Genomic DNA, 24622 nt, shown 5'->3' on the forward strand with positions numbered 1-24622 from the left:
TCTACATTCATACATCTTCTCATGCACGCACGCCGATTATTCCTGCTTTTGACATGTCCATCTTCAAGTATTTGATGGACTTGATCGTGCCATGTCTTTCTCGGTCTTCCTCGTTTTCTGCATCCATCAACATTCGCATCGTAGATCCTTTTAGCCGTTCTTTCGCTGTCCATTCGCTCTACATTTCCAAACCAACGCAGCACCCCTTTCTTGATTCTGTCAATAATGCATGTCTCAGCCTTACACACTTCACGGATCTCGGCATTTGGGCACCTATCATACATCGTTTTACCACACATTCGCCTGAGGGATCGCATAACACAAATATAAGATGATTTTGCGCTGTGTTGTTTTACCACAAAAAATATTTTACTGACTGGGCTATAAATAAAACTGGTACTTTTATTAGGCAAACGAAAAAAACATTAAATAATCATTTAGTAAAATTAATATAGTTTAATATTATACCAACGCTTATTAATAGAAAGCCGGGTAAAAAATTCGACTACCTTGGCAATACTAATAAAATATCCGTCTTGTTTTATTTAACAATCTGACAGACGGTAAATATTTTTAGCGAATTTTGAACATATTTTCTTGCCTTTTTTTTTGCACCACAACAGGCCAGGAGGCCCAATCACAGTGGTGAATTACATCACAGAACACCCAGGCTTGAGAAAAATCACATTTAATTTTTGTGTTCTCATCAGGAATCGAACCCGGAACCTTCCGTGTGTGAGTCAAGCGTCTTGACCGCTACACCACGAAGGCTGAAAATAATCAAATTCTTAAATAATAGTCGTATTACGTGTGAATTCGCCACTTACACATGAAATGTGATTCCATTTTGTCCCAGCAGTATTTTGACACTTAGAAACGACACAACACGGTGTAATTAAATGTAAATCGGAAGTTACGTAGTAAGCGACGTCTACAGTTACTAATGACCAAAACGCAAAACTACTCATTTATGAGTAGTTTTGTCGGTTTCTGTTTAATGTGCGTACGCGGTTTCTGGACTAATATAATTCTTTGATTAATAGCTACTTTAAAAGCCAAAATAGCCATCATGTTGACAATTCTATTGTTGTCGGGTAATAACTTATATTTGAATATAAGTTATAAATTAAAACACTTTATACGCCCACACTTATTTATTTGACCAATTATCGCTTTCACCCTCTAACTGGAATCTTTAGACTAGTAACATTTTAGTTTTAAAAATCTGTAGTAATATTTTACGTGTGAAAGTGTGTTCGTCTGTGTCTCCTTCACGTCTCAACGGAGCGACAGATTGAAAAAATTGTGAAACTCATATTATTGGTATGACCGCAACCGATAGGAAGACCCACGGTTTTCGAGTATGTGGAAAGACTATTTTCAATACACAAAAATATATTTGTATCGCTTTCGAATTGTTTTTTTATGTTTTCACCACTGCCTGACGATGCCCGTAAGATGGTGAAAGCGCCAATTGGTCAATCAATAAATGGAAGTGTACCAAGTATTTTAATTTTTTGAAAATACAGCAAAACTCCAATTATCCGGATTAATGAGTGCCGGCGTTATCCGGATATGTGGAAATCCGGATAATCGGATTAATCAATAAATTAAGGATAATTTCTACACATCATTTGACCTTTAGTCATCAGTGTGGCCAGATATGAAGCAAAATGTAAACGCATGCAAAAAATAAAAATATGTGTATTAATCAGTCTCTAGGGAGTAGAGAAGTTTCGGAATACCACCCCTGATAACGATCCGGATATTTGGCCATCTGGATGGCTGGAGTTCCACTGTATAAGTAATTACGCTATTCTATGTACAATAATTGTATTTTTTTATTGATTATGTTGTAAGCAATCACTATCATCTAAATCTAAAGAGAAATGGAGTATCAATGTAAGAAGATTATTAGTTTTTTCTATAGAATTATCTACCTACTAACACAGTTTTATCATTCAAAGTAAATTATAAATATATCAATACACTAAATTAACAGAGATATATTAAAAATGTACTAAAGGTAAATCTATTAATGTTATTCTCTCTGAAATTTTAAGTGAATCAAATAAAATTATTAAACAATTTACGTGTTTCATTTTTTTGAAATAAGCAGATTTCGGAGTCACGTTGGAGTCCTGGTGCCAATCCTTATGAAGGGAGCGAAGTTGAAGAAGAAAATTGAAAAAAACAAGAATAAAAGTAGGCTGAATGGCGGCAAAATGCGATCTCTGTGTTGTCAAACCTCTGAGTAATAATACGCCACCCGCTTAGGTTAAGTGTCCACTCGAGACAAAATAGTCTCGAGACTGCTCGGCGTAATAATACGCCACCCGCATAGGCTAAGTGTCCACTTGGGACAAAATAGTCTCGAGACTGCTCGGCGTAATAATACGCCACCCGCATAGGCTAAGTGTCCACTTGGGACAAAATAGTCTCGAGACTGCTCGGCGTAATAATACGCCACCCGGTTAGACTACGTGTCCACTTGAGACAAAATAGTCTTGAGACCGCTAGGCGTAATAATACGCCACCCCCTTAGGCTAAGTGTCCACTTGAGACAAAATAGTCTTGAGACTGCTCGGCGTAATAATACGCCACCCGCATAGGCTAAGTGTCCACTTGGGACAAAATAGTCTCGAGACTGCTCGGCGTAATAATACGCCACCCGGTTAGACTACGTGTCCACTTGAGACAAAATAGTCTTGAGACTGCTAGGCGTAATAATACACAAAAAATAATTTCAATACATTCTTAACATTATACAGCGTGTTTTTCAAACCCTGTTACATACGAAACCACAATGATCAGTATGAGCAAGAAATATTGGCATATTAAAAAAAAAATAGGTGAAAAATATTTTTATTTTGAAATATTTAAAAAGAAACGAATGGTTGCTTACTTCTGCAGGGGAGAAACTAGGTGTGGAGGGGGAAGTCAGAGGCGGCGCGCACCGCGCCGCCCGCGATCCCCACTCGTCCGCTCCGAAATCCGAGCAAGAAAACGAAAACTGGTGTAAACATTCGTGATCCACATATTTTGTGTGTAAATATTTTTCTTTTTTGGGTGATACCGTGTGTGTTAGATTTGTTCCAACGTTTCGGCTACCATTGCAGGAGCCATCTTCAGGGTAAACTGAGCGTTTTGTGGAAAAAAGTGTGTGTTTAAGTACTAGTAATTTGTACCGTGTCGCAGTCGGCAGTAGGCACATTTCTATTCATTTTTGTAGTATGTAACGTGTAAACTTGGGCATCCTGACAAATCTGCAATAGCGGAACACTTTATAGACACCGGACATTTTTTCGCCTTTAAACGGAAAATTTTGCATAAACCCGGTAATTACAGTGCACGAAATACACAGACACCCAAATAACATAAACAAAGACGACGGGCTGAAATTAAACTCAACATGGTTCCCAGCACTACATACTACAAAAATGAATAGAAATGTCCCTACTACCGACTGCGACACGGTAGAAATTAATAGTACTTAAACACACACCTTTTCTACATAACCCTCAGTTTACCCTGAAGATGGCTCCTGCAATGGTAACCGAAACGTCGGAACAAATCCAACACACACGGTATCACCCAAAAAATAATAATATTTATAACAGTGACGGTGAAAACCTTCGCACCTATATTCTGTGTGTTTAGCACGATTTCAACAATAAAAGAAATCTCACGTTGATTTACAAATATTTCACTTTTTATCCACACTATTCATCCACAATGCGGTCCGATTTAGAAACATTTATATCACTGTGACAAGCTAGGTTATAAGATTTTACTTTCATTCATATTCCACATCTATTATACGAGTAAAAAAGTATTTCACTTAAAACTTATTTAATAATGTATTATAAAATTGCCAGTAAAGGATTGTAGGAACATGGTAGTTTCATTATGATTACGAAGTTTAAAGTTACTGTAATATTAGTATCATTTAGCCTCTTTGAAAATAAACAGAAACAATTAATACTAAACTAGGTACTACCAGAATACACACTACATAAACACCACATCTTATACACATCACTACATACACCTCACTCCGCGCACTACATTTCATACTCACAACAATAAAAACACAATCACTAGTAAATTCACACAAAGCACAAATTCTTCTTACATCTTGTTGTACTGTTAGATAGTTGTTTCATATATTGTGTTGTGTACGTAATTGGTGCTGTGTTAGGTTTATTTTTTGTTCGTAATATTGTCTAGATTTATATTAACATAGCACTGTGTTCACAACATTAAATTTAAACAAATAAATAAATAAATAATCCGTTGCACTTGACACCGATTCATTTCAACAAATTCTCTGGTTTGTTACCTTATAAGCCTTGCAGGTAACGTGCTAAAAACATAGCAGACAATTGATAGTCAAACTTAAAATGTTAAAAACAAAATAAATATCTCAAATATAATTTCCCTTCCGCCTTCAAAAACTAGCAACAATACACACGAACTTGTCACATGTTGGCTATTATTTCTTACTTCTTACAACGATCGCAAGATGGGGCTGGCGTCGCAACCCTTTCGGCCGGGTTGTGGAATCCCCGTTTTAGAGATGGAATTAAATACATCGATATTTTTTCAATACAGTACAATAAGTCCTTAAAATGTAACATGATTAGAATGACAGTTGTCAGAAAAAGTGACGACACAACTTTGTAGTAACGTCAAAAGAGTTATTTATATTGACACACGAAAAATAATTTGTATCTGGCGTGTTAATTTATTATTTTATTACAATGCTTGAAACATACATCAACATTAATATATAAAATCAGCTTTAAAACTTAAATAAACCTAATTATTAACGACGTTCTTACAAGGTTACATCATTTTGCAAAAACGTTAGAGATGGGACAAATTGATCAATGTAAATTGATCGAATAAAAAAAATATTCATTTGATGTTGTTCGTGAAAAAAGTATAAATGTCTCATTTTTTGGTGAACAATTATGTTAAAAACACTATAATATGCTTGTTTTTGCGATTTTGAAAATTGATATTTTCGGAAACAGAGTTTCGTGATTGCATGAAATAACTAATAAAATCGATTTGATCAGTGATCAGTAATTTCCTATCACTTATGAAATTAGTTTGACAGCTGTCATTCTAATCAAGCTATATTTTAAGGACTATAGATGCGTTATCTTTTCTAATAACAATATTTTCCGTTACGCCGTTGAAATGCGATCTCTCAAATTTAAATAAATAACTAACATCGATTTTGAAAAATCGATATAATTTGCTCGAATATGGCGCCACCACGCTCGCCGTTCCTACCAACTCAGTCGACCCTTAGAACTTGTAGGAGATTCCTGTGCCGCTCAGGCAGTGCACTACTTTCGTGAATGCCTACGGTACGTTGAAGTAACGTATATTTATATTAAATGATCTTTAAAATATGAATATCATTCTAGTGTAAAAAACCAAAATTAAATTTTAAAAATTACTTACGTTCCTCGTATTAAAAATATATTAAAAAGCTTATTACAATCTGAAAAAGAGATTATAATAATAAAAATACGTATATAGTTTTATTCCACTTTTATTTATATTTTTTTATAATTTTTTACCAGTAAACAGTAAACTGGTATTATACGTATTTTTATTATAATAAATAAAAGGCAGTTCCACCAAGAAATGTCAGTAGAAAAACTCAATATATGAAAAAGACATATACATATTTTTCAGTTTTGTTTCTTTAGTAAGAAATAGCTATTTGTTATTTTAAGATTTTCCCAATAAAACTACAAATAAACCTTCATAACGCAATGACATTTATAATGTATATTTTTACCACTTACACAAACATATTATATGCACAATCCAAATAAATACGCGCCGAACCGACGTAAACTGTTATCGTTTATGTACTATAACGTATTATGGTTATCTTACTTGGGTCAAAATATTTCAAAAACGAACAATAATAATGAAATGCTTATTTAAAAAATACCTCGTGGCGACACGAGAGAGAGGCGCAAAAGTTATTTCCTCGATATCTTAAAGAGAGAGCGTATGAACTAATCCAAGATAGTCCAAAAAGGTCAGCCAACACACACGTTACTAAGGATGTTTACTGCCACTTAATATACAAAATGGAAATCGACTCACCTGTGTTGAAGTGTTCCCCCTCGCTCTACCAGATATTATCTGCGGGAATGATGCGGATGTTAGGTTCTTTCTTTGTTCGGCTTTGTGTATCAGGATTTTTGGATATTCGATGCGGTGATGATAATTATGCAAACACTTTAGCGATAATTTTATACGATAGTGGTAGGAATCACGTAGGAATAATATTTTTTCGGTGTTAATTTATTGTGCGGATCACAGAAGACATTCATTTGTTTTTTCAGGAAAAATACAAATGTCAGTTTTGTATTTGAATATGGAATTTGTGAATTGTTGCAATGCGGTAGGTACTGCCGGGCTACTCAGGTTCCTACTTCTCAAGGAAAAGCTGATAACCAAAACATATAAATGGCAGTAAACATTTACGCGTAACCACCCCAAGATAAATTTTTTAGATTTAGTTATTTTTTCAAAAATGTTAAAATATAATCGTAGCCGAAATTGTTGAAAAAGAAAAAAAAAATTTAGTAACTAACAATAATTAAATGCCCATTTTGAAAAATGCTAATATATAATGTTTTTTGCAGTTCTAGTAATTTTAAGTTTTTTCATTATGCTAAAATCTAAATAAAATCAGCAAACAAATAAATGACAAATTATAAATTTGACGCAAATCACGATATAACTTGATATAGCGAATATTTAAATTTTTTAAATTCTATTTTTAACAACTTGCCCCAAATTTGCGTTACACTCAGAATTCTATTAATCGGTTAGTCTATGACTCCTCTATGGGATCGTTCAAATTTGATTTGAATTTGAACTGCTGAAATCAGCTGAAATCTGACAGTTTACGTTTGTAGTTGTTTGTGTTTTTCGCGTCTAGACATATCGGTTGTGACTTGCAAAATTCGCCTGTAAATACGGCCTTGCTACAAAAATCGCCAGGAAAATGAACCGGAGACCATCCGCACCTCAGCGATTGTCGGAAATCTGCGATTTCTTAGCACCCAGCAATAATGTCAGGAAGTCAAGGTACGCGCGTTTACTGTTGGCGTTTTTCAGTACAGAATTACCGCTTAATTTGCTGATGCGATCAAATTGTGTTATCGACTATGCAGTTAATAATGTTTTCTCACCTAAATGCGAAAGTTGCGTATGATAAACGAAGGCAGTCGGTAATAAAACCACATGTCAGAAATTGCGCTTCAGGATCTGTGGCGGATTTTACTAGGGACAACTACTAATAATATAATATATATTAGAGGACGTGCGCTGCTCATCATATGTTGACTTTAAAAGAGCCGCACAAGACAGGGAGGAATGGAGGAGAAGAATGAAAGTAATTGCTGCCAGCCAATCCCAGGATTGAGACCGGAGAAGAAGAGGGGTTAAAATAAGCAAACTATTTTTTTTTTTTTTTTTTTTACATTTACATTTACATTTTTTTTTTTTTTGCACCACAACAGGCCAGGAGGCCTAATTACAGTGGTGAATTACATCACAGAGCACCCAGGCTTGAGAAAAATCACATTTTTAATTTTTGTGTTCTCACCGGGAATCGAACCCGGAACCTTCCGTGCGTGAGTCAAGCGTCTTGACCACTACACCACGGAGGCCGCCTATGACTAAACTATGTTTTATTGAGTTCAGTATTTATTCTTATACAAGGCATAAAACGTGTGATACATGTTACGAAACGCGTCTACACTTAAGCGCAGCAAAATCAATAATTAAATCTTCGCAATTTATTTTGCGAATATCCAAGCCATTCAAAAGCCCGAAAATTGCAATTAATAATAATAATCAAAGTTTATTAACAACAATAACAATAGGTTAACACTTACACTGTATTAATATTTATATATATAGTTGGATAATTTATATAGCGCCATTTTTGTGAAAATCACCTCAAGGGCGCTGTACAATTAATTAATATCCCAGTATGTCTTGCAGGGGACTTGATCGTGCCATGTCTTTCTCGGTCTTCCTCGTTTTCTGCATCCATCAACATTTGCATCGTAGATCCTTTTAGTCATTATTTCGCTGTCCATTCGCTCTACATGTCCAAACCAACGCAGCACCCCTTTCTTGATTCTGTCAATAATGCATGTCTCAGCCTTACACACTTCACGGATCTCGACATTTGTGCACCTATCATACATCGTTTTACCACACATTCGCCTGAGGGATCGCATTTTGACAGCATTCAACCTACTTTCATCATTATTTTTCCAATTCCATACTTCGCTCTCATACATTAGAGTTGGAACTAGAACTCCGTTGTGAACTGCTTAGTTTAGCCTCCTGCGATAAGCATTTGTTTGCCAAAGTAGATTTTAGTACACCGTTCACCCTGTTCCCGGCACTCACCCTCCTTTCAATAAGATCAATAAAAAATTATAACAGATAGGAGCTAGATTACAGGACGTCTTGCAGCTACAGAGCGCATAGACAGTTAGAAATTTAGCCCCCATTTACACATTTTAAAAATTGACAAATAAATTTAGTGTATTAATGATACTAAAAGAAATAAAAAATAATATGAATAACCAAAAGGAGTAAGATTAAAACACGTCTTGCAGCTACTAAACGCAAAGACGATTAGAATTCTAGACCCCATTTACAAAATTTAGGTATTTTAAAGTTGATATATGAAAGCTAGATAACCAATCATCGCTCAGCTACAAAGCGCATGGACGAGTGGAATTCTAGCAAATTTAGCATTTGAGCATAGCAGTAAGTTTGACAAGTGTTCATGCCAAGAAGTAAGCATTAAAAAACTAAATAAATAAAGCACTGCATCAACTCCATGGTTAACAAAGGGAGATAGATGTCCGAAGAGAATCTTTTGTAGACAGTAGGTAGATACCGTCACCATGTGGTCCACTGGCTGCTGGAGAATTTCTGGAAACGCATGTGTGTAGACTGGGAGATTATGCCTATTATTCTAAGGACTTGGTGTCCAAATCATTTTTTTGTACAGTCGAACTCGGTTATAACGATCACGGAAATAGCGAGATAAATAAAAAATATTAAAAAAATGTTGGGCGTGCGTATAAATTAGATAAATAATCTTTTTGCCCGATGATTGATCATTATTATGTTTGTTCGGCAGGCTGGAGGCGCCCAAGGTCTCGTTCATCCCGCGCCCGAGCGGGCGCTCGCTGGAGCGCGTGTCCGGCGCTCAGCCCTCGGAGGGGCCCTCGTCCGCCGCCGCGCGCCACCGCAGCGCCGACTCAGGGCGCGTGGCGCACTCGGCCCAGAGGGCCAGCACTCACGTAAGGATCACTAAACTGCCCTAGTGAGCAAAAAGGCAGCTCTAAAATAAAATTTTGAACCATTTGATGTGCATAAAGTAGAAGCGACAAAAAAATTATACTCTTAAACCAGCCAATCACTGGTCATAAGCTCTGTAAATGCCTAGACTTCCATATTCTTTTCTCAAAAATGTTTTCGCTATCTGTTGCAACAAATTTAGATCTTAATAACTCCCCAGGGAGGAAATCTAGCCTGTCTACATACATTTGGACATACTTAAAATATTGTTGAAAAGATATTTAATTCAATGTTATTAAATATCTGTAAATAACCACCTACCGACTTTTCTATATCTACCGGTTTCGAGACGTACCCGTCTCTATATATAAATGATATAAATAAAATATACAAATATTTAATAACATTTAGTAAAATGTTTGACCCGAAAGTTAATGCTTTAAATATTAATAATAGATATTTAATTATTTACTCATCATCATCATTCCCTTTCCGCACCTAATAGTGCATAGGGCACTGAATTAGTACACCAATTCAGGTACCAGTCCGGGGACTATGAAATATTCTAGAGTGGAAACACCCTTTTTAATAAATATTTCATATCAACCATGTCGGGAATATAACTGTTTTTCTATTTCTTCAATATTATTTTTAATTATAGGAAACATATTCAAAAACCATATTTGCCACAACAAATCAGTTTCTTAGAACAGGCATTTGTACATATAGGAACCAATTGCAACATTAGGCATACTAATATTTCTGGCTTGCCGACCCTTCATATACTGAGCCTACTCCTAGTACAAGCAGAATTTGCCTGAGTGTTTTTTGTGCCATTTTTGTAACAATGTATGTATAAACTAATAAATAAATAAAATATAATAAATTGAAACCGAGACCTCTTGCTTGGTAGGCAAGCGTGCTGACCATTACACCACAAAACCGACTTATTTAAAAAAGTCGCTGACATTATTTACTAGGGGAATATTATAATTATTATTTTTCTTTAAAGAAATATTTACATTCTTACCAGTTGCAAATAACTCACTATTAGAAAATGGAAATCAAGTTGGGGTAGAGTGGAATTTGAACCACGGACCTTTGATCCGTGAGTCGGAGACATTAGCCACGGGACCTCAACCTGATTCTTCAACCTCGATTTCAATGTGAAACATTTGCATGTTTTTTTTCCTTCATGTTCGGGTAAACAGGCATTAAGCCCACAATTTCCCAATACAGTTATTAATTAAGAACATGTTATTTAATTTTAATCATCTTTTTGTATTTGAATGTAAATGTTTATATCTTGTATCCTTAATAAAATTGTGACGAAGAGACAGATACGTCTTGAGACCGCTAGATGTAAAAAGTCTCATGGTGTAATGGTCAGTGCATTAGCCTACCATGCAAGAGGTCTCAGGTTCGATTCCCGACATGGTTGACATGAAATATTAATTTAAAGGGTGTTTTCACACTATAAAAATTACTGATCACTGATCAAATCGTTTTTTTTAAAGTTATTTCATGCAATCATGTAACTCTGTTTCCGAAAATTGATATAAAAAACGCTAAAACAAGCCTATTATAGTGTGTTTAACACAATTATTCACCAAAAATAGGACATTTATACTTTTTTCATGAACAACATCAAATGAATTATTTTTTTACTTGATCAATTTGTCCCATCTCTAACGTTTTTGCAAAATGATGTAACCTTGTAAGAATGTCGTTAATAATTAGGTTTATTTTAGTTTTAAAGCTGATTTTATATATTAATGTTGATTTATGTGTCAAGCATTGTATCATGTAATGATCAAGATACGCTGTGATTGGTGTGCCAATTCAGTGCCTTATGCACCATCAGGTGCAGAAAGGGCTGGAGGAGGAATGATGATGAAAATGATGAAGTGGTTATACTAATATTTATTTACAATCAGTACCAAAATTAGCATTATTTGTGATATCTTAAGTCCACCTTTAGAAGCGAATCTTGTTTTATAATACCGATGCTTGTACCCACAGTCTAGATCGCGTTCTACGTTCATGAAGGTCCGGGAAACTCCGTCCCAGAGGACCCCGCTGGCGAGACAACTCATGCAGACTCCAATGTCTGCTATGGCGGTGAGTATTTTAGTACTGTTTATAAACTGGCGGCCTTTGCTGGTGCGCCTATATCTCGTGTACTGCTTTCCGTCTGCATTCTTCTTCCGTCAAAAAAGCGTCCGAAAGGTTTTTGAGCTGGTTGACCGAAATGGAATGGACAACAAATAGGCTTGGCAAGTTATTCACGTCTGAAACCATCCTGCTGTAAAGGATGTTTGTCTTGGGATTGAGGTGGTCAAAACCTTTTAAACATGCAGAGACATATGAAAAACTCTACAAAATATTTATTCGTCCCCAGGTAGAATACTGTACTCCTATTTGGTCACCTTACTATAATGTAAGTATTAATATACTAGAAAGGGTCCAACAAATTTTTTTTAAGCAGGTCGACTACCGGTTAAACATTAACTTTTCTAATCATGCTGAAAGTATGCAGTACCATGGAATAAACTCTCTTAAAAATCGAAGAATAATGTTGGACCAGTTATTTTTATTCAAATTAATAAATAATAAAATTGATTCTCCTAACCTACTAGAAGACTTCCATTCCGTGTGCCATCTAGACCGACAAGACAAAATCTTTTGTTTTACACTGAAAACGCGTCAACAAACTATTTTAAACAATCTACAATACCTAGAATATGCGACCAATATAACAATATATTTACCGAGGCTGATATTTTTTGTGACAATGTATGTCAATTTAGGTCAAAAATTATTGAAATTTTGAGAGAAGCAGACATTTAACATTATTATTATATAAACATTTTTTCATTTCGTTTCTTTTACATTTATTATATTGAACATAATTTAAATTATTGTATTAAGTGTAAACAATATTTTTGGTGTGTGCATGAGTTTCTTACTCTAATATACAAAGAAATTGGCAATATATGTGTACATACTGTTTGTTTACCAAATAAAATAAATAAATTAAAGACGACAGAGCTTTCAGTTATTACCCCGTAAATTAGTGCTGGGATTTAATGAATACATCTCATGCATTTGATTAGCATTTGCTCCATAACGCGCTTGATCTGTGTTCCTTTTTACATTTTTGTTCTGTACTTTTTGGTGACCGACAGAAACAAGATTTTCATCCAAAATTTTCAAATTAAACATTCCAATTGAAGAGCTCAACTATAAATGTTTAATGAAGCAGTTAAAATTCATATGTATTAGTGATAGAAGGGAAATTTCAGATTTAGCGCTGCTTTTCAAGTTATTCAATAATGTTCTCGACAGTCCCGAACTTTTCAATTGTGTGAATTTTTATGTGAGACAGCTTGGGACGAGACAAAATACTTCTTTCACTGTTGATTTGCATAGTTCTAACTATGCCAAATACTCACTTATTTCACGGTTGCACATGTTAGCAAACAAACATGGAAACTTAGATTTATTTAATTTATCTTCATACCAATTTAAATCATGACTTTTTAATCACTTCTTTTCCATATTATTCCACGACAATTATCAATTTTAAAACGTTCTTAAATGCACTGTTTGAAACAAATTATTAATGTCGTAATAAAACTTTCTTTTTCATACAATTCTTTCTCTGTTTTTGATGTGTATTAATATTATCTTATCTCTTTCTGATATTAATTTATCAAATATTTTTGTGTACCGTATATTATATTATTTTCACATATAAGCTTACTGTTAACTAATTTTCATTATTTGTTTTTAACAATAATTTGTTGATACCATTTTTTTTATACTTATAAGTATATGAAAATGTATTTATTTTTTTGTTTGAATTCTTTACAAGTTATTTACAATTTGCTTTTTAATTCAATAACTTTTATTATATCCATATAAAATTCTTTTTTTCTTTTTTACTATGTAAAGTTTCACTTTTTATTTTGCATGGCAGTATGCTTCTTATTGTTTCTAAATGTATACAAAAAAGCATTGTTTATGTTTGTACTTAACTGTACACTATGTTTGTACTTAACTGTATATTTTTTGTAAATGCCCCTTGGGCGTATTGTAAAATTAAATAAATATTATAAAAATGTATTAAGTGTTATAGTTGTTTTACTGTTTATGCTATGATGCATCGCCTCTGTTACTTCAATACTTTTTATATTTACTGTCGATTTGCTTCATACCTATGTTATAATTTCTTATTTATTTATTTTTTATTATTTCCTTAACAAAGTGCACAGTGAAATAAAAGGCAAACCTGAAGATGGCTCCTGCAATGGTAGACGAAATGTTGATACGAATTTAACTTCCACGGGATCACCTAAAAAAGATACATGTCAAATATTTGTTATTCCATTATCTACTTGATAAAAGAAGCCTTCTCATATATAACATCGAATATGCTACTAAAAATATACAAAACCCATATCAGACCTACTGTCGAATACGGGTCTCAGATATGAAATCCTTATTTTGTTAAGGATATCAACTTGTTAGAAAGAGTCCAAAGGCGAGCTACAAAATTGATATAATAACTTTAAAAAGATACGGTGTAAGGACAAACCAGCGAAGTTTCTAAATAAAAATCATACATATTAAATTGTGGTACCACAATATGTGTATTTGTATGAAAGTAAGTGTATAGGTGTGTTTGTGTGTATGTGGGAGTAAGTGTTCAGGTATGTGTAAGTGTCAGCATCATTAAATAGTAAGTGGGATCATATCGCAGCCAGAAAGAATCAAGTCTTAATTTATTTTATAATAAATTAAGGGGCGTGTTAATGTCAATAGATGAAAAAAAAGCATTATAGTTAGAGCAAGAACGATAGAGGAAAGAGTGTTGTGCATAGTTAGTGCTACAGACTGGCAGATGGAATAAATATTTATTTCTTGTCACGCGAAAGGGGACATTAAGATTAATTTTGGAGAGTAGGTTAAACGAGTCTACTTAATTATTTAATAATTTATATAAATAGCGTAATTCAGATACAGTGCGTCTATTTTCAAGGGTAAAAAATCCATTTTATTTAGCAGATTGACTGTAAATATAATCTAGGTATTTTTCGTTGAACATTTTCAATCCTTTTTATGTTTGTTATGTATTGTGGGCTCCACACAACGGATGCAAACTCCAAGTTACTGCGTACAAAAGTGTTGTATAAAGTTTTCAATGTGCTTGGTTTTTTAAAGGTTTTGGAAATTCTCAAAATGAAGCCCAGCATTTGGTAAGCTTTTGTTTGGAGAGACTGGAAACGGCGAGAAAGGGGTGGCCCTGACATACGAGATACTCAACAGGCTGCCCAAATTTGGATCCCATGTTCGAGCTTAAACAAGATGCTCGTCTTCGAGGCCACAGTCTTAGGCTGGAGATAATGAGATTCGATCTGAATCCACGGAAGCATTTCCCGAGCAATAGGGCTGTCGATGGTTGGAATAAGCTGCCACAAGAGCTGATCTCAATGTGTAGTCTCAATGGGTTCAAAAATGGACTAGATTTTTTTTGGAAAAGTTAAAGTGCGCCAACAGCTAACTTTAGTTAAATAGATTTAAACATATCAGCTTTAAGCTGCTTGCTTAAAATTAATATTATAATAATAATAATTATCTTTCTCAAAAAAAGCATGTCAAATGTAATAATCGACGTGGTGTGTGAATGTTTTGTTTTGTTTTATTTATTTTTGCACCACAACAGGCCAGGAGGCCCAATTACAGTGGTGAATCACAGAACACCCAGGCTTGAGAAAATACACATTTTAATTTTTGTGTTCTCACCGGGAATCGAACCCGGAACCTTTCGTGTGTGAGTCAAGCGACTTGACCACTACACCACGGAGGCCGCCGTATGTATAGGAAGGAAGAAGTCCGAATGCAGTCAGATTATATCGGCATTCTAATATCTCTGCCTACCAGCGTAGCGAAACGGCGTGATGGTTTGTTTGTTTCAAATTGTTCATAATCAGTTTGTTTCTTCTAGAATCGGCCCCGCACTCCGTCCACGGAGAGGCAACGCGGCAGACTGACTTGCATGGAGAGAGCAATACTGGCCATGCCTGGAAAAGACATAAGGTAATACATCAGTGGAAAGTCAGCCAAGTATATATAACTTATACATTTTTAAGGACGGCAATTTTCAAGTTTTATGGGCTCTGAAAATCAGAATTTTAGTTTTCAAGCCTAGTTCCAGTGTCAGTAGATGCTTTGAATGTTAATCCAGGTTTTTTTCTCTGACATATTTTGCCATCTAAGACAGATGTCAAAATTTGATATCTCTGACCATAGAATTAAGAATAGTCTAGAAGGAGCGTAGAATCATATTTGAATACATCAGACTGTGTCCCAAAAAACCCCCCACTCGCCGCGCGCATGCTTGAATTCGCCGCGTAATGTTGCCAGATCGCGAAAAATATAATCATATCACAAATGTAAGATAATAAAATTTTTAAAAAGTAATTTGTTTATTTCTAAATCTTATTGTACCTGCGGAAACATTGATTGATGCAACAGAGTAGAAAAGTAATGGGTCATTTAATAAGAGTAATTGAATTAATGAACTTTGAACTAAATAAAATAAATTTTATTCCATAAAAAACGCATATTTTTATGTCATGTTAAATGACATTTGATGTTTTAAAGATAATGTCAGTCAAATGTCCACCACGGTGTTTTTTAATCAGAGAAGTCCAATTTTCATTTAGTTCTCTCATTAGATGAGCAAACTAGTGTAAATAATTTGACTACCCTGGCAACACTAACAAAATGTCCGTTTTGTATTCTTCGACAATCTGACATATAGAAAAATAATTATATTTTAAAATTTTATTTACATTTGCTACTTACACATGAAATGTGACCCGATCTTGTTTCAGAACGGTGAATGTTACAGTGTGTAAAGTGGCCACTTCAACCAGCCAATGTCAGGTCATAAGCTCTATAGATGCCTAGACTTCTATATTACCATCTGTAAAATGTTCTTCAACTCTGCGGTAATATGTTAATGTTAACAGCTCTCCGGGGAGTTGAATCCAGTCCTTATATACAACAATTTGGACAAACGCAAAATATTGTTGATACCTTAAACCAGCCGATGACAGGTCATAAGCCCCGAAATTGCCTAGACTTCCTTATTTCCTCGTCCAAAATGCTCTATATCTATGGCCACTAGTCCTCATTGACGATCGTCGTTGTGTCCCGGCAGAAAGATCTCCGAGCAGAGCTGGCAGCGCCGCACGTGCGAGCGCGTGGTGTCGCACCTGCGCTCGCACCCGATCGCCGCCCCGCTCCTGCCCCCCTCGGGCGCCCCCCTGCGCCCCATCACCATCAAGCTGTTCGTGGAGCTGGCCAACTGCCTGCTGGGCCTGCCCAACCACGTCAACACGGGGAACTACGTGCAGAAGGTTTTCTTCCTTTTTCTGTGTGTTTTTAATTCTTTTTACTTTCTTTCTTTTTTTGCAATTAATTAAATAAAATATTAAAGACCTCCTTTACCTAACTTCAACTTCAAAGCGATTATAAAATCCAATAAATCCCAATTCAAGCAAAAAATTCTCGCTTGAACATTATTTTAATATGACTTGACAATTGCCAAGACGGTATACTTAACGATCGTCTGTATTTATCTATTGAGCGATTACAAGGCCGACTCTCAATATGCACACTCAGAAAGATAGTAAAACAGATGGAAAAAATATAATAACTAATCATTTTTTTATAGTGGCAACATTCTTACTCCTAGATACTCTTATATGTTGATAGGGCAGAATCTAGTGACGTTATTTTTTGCATCTAGCTGCTCGTTTTCAAAGCTGACACTTATGTCAGAATTTAATTTGACTTCAAAATTTACTTATTTCTCTCTCATATTTTCAATAGGCTTTTAAGAAAAAAAGTTCCAGCCTCAGAACGATTAAAAATTTATATAAATCATAATCAAAAGAAAATTTTTTCAGTGGAACAACATTTTTGTCACTTTTAATGCATAAATAAATGTATCGAGGGGTTCTAGACCCGTCGATTCAAACCGATGTACTTACATCTTGCTTGCTTGTACTTACATAAACTTGATGGGGGGGGAGTTGGTAGTGTATCTTCGTAATTGCTAGAGAGAATTTATCTTCAACTATACCGTCAAGGTGAAGGTACGATGTCTTTATCTTCTCATCATAATCGAGGCCCAGAACTAGGTACGTAATGAGGAATTCCACTGTTTTCTAATTAATTTTTTTTCTATTAGCGTACTATTTAACTAAACAAATAAATATAAATATTTTATTTTTTTTGTGCGTTATTTATAAAGATATGATTTTTGAAAGTTACATTTATCAAATACCGCGCCAAATGACTGTAATCAGTGAGTCACTTTTCAGAAGTGACATCATGAAACGGTTGGCGTTCTTACTTTCACTGACCTGACAAGAATCTATGGAATATTGCTTTGATTACTTCATTTAGTTGATCGTAATTTGCTCATTTCCATGTTATGGTTGTTTTTACGAACGTTTCGAATTAGAAAAACCTAGAAAGTTGACATAATCTCTGGTTGAAATGTCAAATTATACAAATTATACTCTTTTTTTTTTCCTATAGTCAAAACGTTCCTTACAAGGTGCGGGGGCTTTAAAGCGGAAACCGGAAATACTACACGTAGATATAAGGAGTGACGTCATTATTTACGATTTTAAAATGAATACTATTTTTAACATTTTTTATTTATTTTTGCGTGCGTTTTGAGATATTTCATCCTACTCCAAAAATTTTTAATATTCACGTGTACACGAAAACATTTAAAAAATTTAATTCCAGGTTGGGCTGGAATTCCTCATTGCATTAATTTGTATCGGGGTTCAGTGGAAACAGTATTAGAAAATAACGCAATTTGCAACTAAAAAATCAGGAAGCCAGTGAGACCGCGATTTGGGCGCCCACCTACTATCTGGAAAATGGCATGATCAAGCCATTTTTCAAAACTCGTAATATCTAGTTACGACCGAGCCATCAATATGTTGTTGGTTCATTAGTAGAATCAATAATAAGATATGGCATAAAGTCGTGGGGACATTCGACTAAAACTAATATTAAAATGATCCAGGGTCTACAGTATTCTATTGTTAAGCGAATTGTACCTGCAGAGATTTACGAACAAGGAAGTAATAATGATCTCCAGTACAAAACAATCAAAACTCTGCCTGTTCGAGGACTACTGTGGCTTTGCATCATTTTGAAACAATTTCATAGTAATACATTCAAGTTTCCTCTCAAACATAACCATAATACACGCTTCACGTCTAATGATGGCTTGGTAGTACCAAAAGTATGTAATAAATATGGAAATAGAACTCTCAAATATTTGGTAACTAGAATTTTTTATTTATTACCAAAAGAACTTAAATTTAACTCACATTGTAACAAGAGAAAAATAAGAGAGTGGCTACTCGATCAAGAGTTTATATATGAATAGTAGCTTAGGTGTAAGTATTTTAATTTTTCATATATTTTCTTGTATTTAAAAAATACATTTATATATTATTATTTGTATAAACATGTTTATTCTGATCTTTCCGGCTGTTAATTTTTATCTGTTATTCATTGTTTTTATAAATGTAAATAATATTATTAAGTCAGTATAAATATAATCTTCACCAACAAGCTACAAAAAGTGGCTTGGTGGGATTTTAGTTTTAGTAAAAATATAACAAGTGAATTTTTTTTTAAATTGTAAAAATGTATAATTATGCTATAAAATAAAAAAAAATAAAAAAAAATTTCTACTGTTTCCAGTTGCCCGTAACAGCTCGCAAGCTCCTGTACCCTGGGGTGATGACCAAGTCTTGGCTCAAGTCAGTCAACGCCATGCACACCTTCCCCAATATGCTGGGCTTCCTCTCCTACCTGGTGGACTATTCCAGAGTCAAGGTATGTAAAAAAAAAATCTACGATTTTACCGAACTAAAAAAAAAAACATTTTAATCTCTCTCGTCTGAAGTGGTCAAATTCATGTTATGCGGTGTTGGATCGCTGTCGACGATATGAAGTTTATATGTCACATTAGGTAACTTGAGTAATCAGTAAAATTATAATGTCAATGAAATTACTTGGCTTCATTAACAGAATATCCTCTGATTTGACTAATGTCCGTACAGTCAAAACTCTTTATTGCTCGACTGTTCGCCCTCTGCTAGAATATGCCTCCTAGAATAGTGGTCTGGTCTCCATTCTATGGCAATTGCATAAATCACATTGATCAGTCCAACATCGCTCGCTTTGAAAAGTAGCGTGGATGCTTGGACGAAAAACGTAGAACTAATATTGATTCCATATATATGTTCGGCATACTAAATGGTATAATGGATGCGCCATCATTACTGGGACAAGTAAAATTCAATATTTCGACTCGTAGGTTGAGAAACAAATAAAGTACTGTTCATCGATCAGCATATAACAAACTATGGCCTTAATTCTCCAATGACCCGTCTTCGTCGTATTTTTAACTCAAGACAAGATCTGGACTTTTTTGGTTTGAGTTTACAACGGTTCAAACGAACACTAAATAAAAAGTCTCTTGTCTCGATGTCCCTTATGTTTGTCAATGCTTCTTTTCTTCTTTTTTTTAATGTTTTAAACTATTCTTTTATTGTAATATTTCAACCCTATAAATTGCATACATGGACAGTGTCCGTTAATAAATAAATGTCGACAGGAGCTGATCGCAGAAAGAATGACCCTGAGCAAGATCAGTGGGGAGGAGAAGCGGGGTCCCATCGCCCTCCTGAGGCAGCAGTTCTACCTGGACTGCTGGGAAGCGTAAGCCAAGCATGCTCATTATATAAGCCGAGTTGATGTCTTGGCTAACTTATGTAGCGCCATTTTCATAATAAAATATTTGTGACTGACCGAAACAAGATTTTTGGCCGAAACCAAAACTAAATTCAATAAATTAAATGTCAATGTTTGAGTATGTCCAAATGCTTGCAGACTGGCTGGATTTCACCCCTAGGGAGTTATTTATATTTAGGGAGGAAATTCAGCCAGTCTGCAAGCATTTGGACATACTCAAACATTGTAACACAAATAAAAAATGTAAATATTGGCTAGATTTCTTATTGTCTATGCGCTCTGTAGCTGCAAGACGTGCTGTAATCTAGCTCCTGCATATCATAATTGGAGATGAGGAACAAGAATCCCAACCGTCCGTGCGCTCTGTAGCTGCAAGACGTGATGGGATATTTATTTATTGTACAGCGCCTTTGAGGTGATTTCCACAAAAATTGCGCCATATAATTTATCCAAACATATATACAGGGTGTTCTTTAAACCCTGTCACATCCGAAACCAGGATGATCAGTATGGGCAAGTAGACATATTAGCATATTAAAAAAAATATTTAGAACAAAGTTAATAAAAATCTAAAAAAATATTTAAAAAAACAAATGGTTGCTAACTTCTGCAGGAGAGAAGCGAGGGGGGCGCGGTCGCACGGTTGACGGTGTATCAGACTCCCCCTCCCCCCTCCTCGTTTCTCCCCTGCAGAAGTAAGCAACCATTTGTTTTTTTTTTTATATTTTATTTTTTAAGATTTTAGTCGTTCTAAAAATTTTTTTTAATGTGCAAATATGTCTTTTGCTCATACTGATCATCGTGGTTTTGGATGTGACAGGGTTTAAAGAACACCCTGTATATATATTTAATAGTGATTTATTGACATTTATAAGCGATTCAACGAATCCTATGTAAAGAATATACTAAACTAAACTAAAGTGTGTAAAGTAGCAACTTCAACCAGCCAATGACAGGTCATAAGCCCTGTAAATGCCTAGAAATCCACATCCACTTCTCAAAAATGTTTTCCCTTTCTGATGCCACAAATTTAGACCTAAATAACTCCTTAGGGAGGAAATCCAGCCTGTCTACAAACATTTGGACATACTCAAAATATTGTTGAACGTTTATTTATTTTTTACCCCCATAAATGTAACTACGATAAAATATTATTATCAATAGTCAAATATAATGGTGAGCTGCTCGTTGTCGCTTATGCCAGAATGAGTTTGCTAACTCGTGGGAATACAATTATGTTTTGCACATTTTTGTATTTTGAAATTAAAAAAAAAAAAAAAATACGAACGGTTCGCCCCTGGTGACCAGTGCTGAAAACTGTGTGGCAAAACCTGTACTTAAAATTATTCGTCACAAAGTATAACGACTTTTCCTATCGCCGTAGGAGTATCTGATCTAAGCATAAGAATTCTCTCAGCTAGTTCATCTTGTCAATTAATCTTCTGTTCGTATTTTTAGGTTCCAGAATCCTATGGATCCGGACTTCAGCCTCAACCTGGAGGTCTACATACGGGCTCTTAAGGAGGTGCACCAGGTCTCGGACGACGAAATCATGAAGGTCAAGGAGAAAATCACAGGTTTGTTGGATCTGCACAGTACCTGTTATGTGTATTTTATTATTTATGATTTTTATGATTGTGATTATTATTATTTATTAATGTTAGGCCCTCAGTATCAAAGATGGCCTTGTGCTTAAAATGTATCAAAAGCGGCCAACTGCATATTTAATACTTGTTTGCGAATTATGTGGGTATGCATTGGTCAAGTATTGTCACAACTTCTACATCCTTTGTCCCCACAACCGCGGTTCACTACCGCCTCAGTATCTTTTGATCACCCGCCCCATTAATAATAATAATAAAGGTTTATTGACAAAAATTGCAAATTCTTTTATCTACTACATACATATGTAATAGATTTCTCTGGATTATGTCTAGTCTGCCTAACTAGGTACAACCTGTTTTAAGGCAGACATTTTTATGCAAACATGACTACCTACTAGTTAATTTATTATAAAGTCATACAACATATATACCATTTATTATTTTAGAATGTTTTTTTAGTAAGTTTTCCATTTTTTCTCTACCTAAATCCGGTAACCATTTTATTACAAATTTATTTAATTGAATTCGGGTCATGGTTTTGTAATGTTCGGGTAACATATTGAATATTTTGGGGCCCAGAAACCTGACATTTCCTTGCCCGAATTCAGACCGAAGACCTTGTTTAGTTTGATTAGTGTTTTTTTTTTCTTTTTAATTTCTATTCGTAGTAGTTTTAAATAATAATAGGTACAATTTTTTTTTATCGTTGTGTTATTCAAATTGTTTTCTTAGTTGTTTTTACTGGCTCAAAATATTTCTTTAAACCAAATGATTATTTTTAATCAATCATTTTATAACTGGTAATAAAAAAAATATATTGTTTATCTTTTTTAATTTGTAAATTCATAATTTTGTTTTAATTGCTATAATATTACTTATAATTTTACTTACATGTATGTATTTTTAATTGTATTTACAACTAATATGTTTATTCCAATAAAATTAAAATCTCTAGTAAACATACTTCCCAGGTAAACGAATTCCTCTACAGTATAACCCCATTCACAGTGATATGACGTTTAGTCCATATTCAACTGCTAATTTTGCCTCCTGTGGCAAACGTTCATCGGTCAAAAATATGCTCCTGTAATATGTATCATTTAGCCTCTTTGAAAATAAACAGAAACAATTAATACTAAACTAGGTACTACCAGAATACACACTACATAAACACCACATCTTATACACATCACTCCATACACCTCACTCCGCGCTCTACATTTCATACTCACAACAATAAAAACACAATCGCTAGTAAATTCACACAAAGCACAAATTCTTCTTACATCTTGTTGTACTGTTAGATAGTTGTTTCATATATTGTGTTGTGTACGTAATCGGTGCTGTGTTAGGTTTATTTTTTGTTCGTAATATGGTCTAGATTTATATTAACATAGCACTGTGTGCACAACATTAAATTTAAACAAATAAACAAATGTCCAATTCGTCTTTGTATATACAGTAGAACCTCATTTATACGTTCCTCGATTTTATGTTTTCCCGCTCTTTACCCCGAAAAGTTCAGGACCCATTTTTCTTCACACATTCTCATAGAAATATTCCCCCCAATCAACGTTTTTTATATTTTTCATCACCCCGATTTTACGCTTAAAACATTTCGGAATTCATTTGATGTGTCAAAAAAGCTAAAATTATGTCGTAATAATGATGCCGCGGCTCGCGCGCCACCGCGTGTGCCACGCGAATGCAGAATAAAAACACGTAAACAACTAATAAAGGATAAATAAACCTAACCTAACCTAAATTCAAAGCAGGTGCAGTGTAATTGACCTATTTGTTTAAGTGTCTTCCTTTAGGGTTAGTTTTAGTTTTCATTTGAAAAAGCGTCATATTGACTTGTACAAATCATGAGACGCAGTCGACAAACGTTTGCGAATAAAGTCTTAATATCATTAAATTGCGATGTTTAAAACATAATAGAAATATTTAAGTTGTAAAAAAGATCGTTTAAAAATTGTCATAAAAGTGGAAACAATTTTTCCGTTATCTATGACAGTTGTTTTTAGTGATGCCATAGAAAAAATTTGATACCATATAAATGAAAATTCCCAGCATAAAATGAAATAAAATATTGTATGTTATTTTATGCGAATTCAAAATTCAATTATGTTTTTTGTTTACACATAAGGTAATTTTAACACGCTGTTACTAATAGATTACATAATATTGTTTGAAAAAATATAAAAATATTTTTAGTGAAATCATTAAAAATATTTTTTATTAAATATTTTTTTTTTGACAATTTCTAATGATAACACTATTTTTAAAAATTTTCTGGAGGTATATGTACACTATAGTGTAGCAAATAAATTTTTTATCTATTTTTTCCATACATTTTTAATTTCCTCACTTTAGCGTTTTCCTCAGTTTTACATTGTTTTTCTTGCTCCCTTGAAAAACATAAAAAGGGGGTTTTACTGTATAAACAGAGAGTGCCGAACTATTCCTTGGGGCAGACCAGTCCATACCATGTTTAGCTGGATTGAAGTTCAACAAAAAAACATAAAAATAAGCGATGTTTCCTCCCCAGAGTTGGCGCTCCTCACGGCGAGCCCGTCCACGCTGGAGGCGCGCGCGGCCGAGGCGGAGCTGCGCGCGCAGCCCGCCGCGCTGGAGCAGCGCGCGCGGGGCCTGCGCGCGCGCTGCGACGAGCTCGAGCGCAAGCTGGCGCAGCGGCAGCACGCGCTCGCCGCGACGCGCGCCGCGGTGCAGCACGCCGACGGGGACCGCCGGAGGCTGGAGTGAGTAGACCGTAG

General features: G+C 34.8%; 1 protein-coding gene across 1 annotated transcript in view; it reads left to right on the top strand.

The window, feature by feature from the left end:
* The first annotated feature begins 6938 nt into the window (after positions 1-6938).
* Ndc80 (kinetochore protein Ndc80) overlaps positions 6939-24622 on the top strand; it is a 31183-nt gene continuing 13499 nt past the window's right edge. The window contains exons 1-9 of the mRNA XM_088230233.1: positions 6939-7131; positions 9215-9377; positions 11398-11496; positions 15386-15477; positions 16607-16805; positions 19186-19320; positions 20105-20208; positions 21700-21818; positions 24397-24607. Of these exons, the coding sequence (XP_088086359.1) occupies positions 7049-7131; positions 9215-9377; positions 11398-11496; positions 15386-15477; positions 16607-16805; positions 19186-19320; positions 20105-20208; positions 21700-21818; positions 24397-24607 (1205 nt within the window). The 5' untranslated portion in view covers positions 6939-7048. The remainder of the gene's footprint in view (positions 7132-9214; positions 9378-11397; positions 11497-15385; positions 15478-16606; positions 16806-19185; positions 19321-20104; positions 20209-21699; positions 21819-24396; positions 24608-24622) is intronic.

The sequence above is a fragment of the Micrasema longulum genome, unplaced genomic scaffold, assembly GCF_059751315.1.
Source record: "Micrasema longulum isolate JH-2025_06_02 unplaced genomic scaffold, ASM5975131v1 h1tg000008l, whole genome shotgun sequence".
In the NCBI taxonomy this organism is placed as follows: Eukaryota; Metazoa; Arthropoda; class Insecta; order Trichoptera; family Brachycentridae; genus Micrasema; species Micrasema longulum.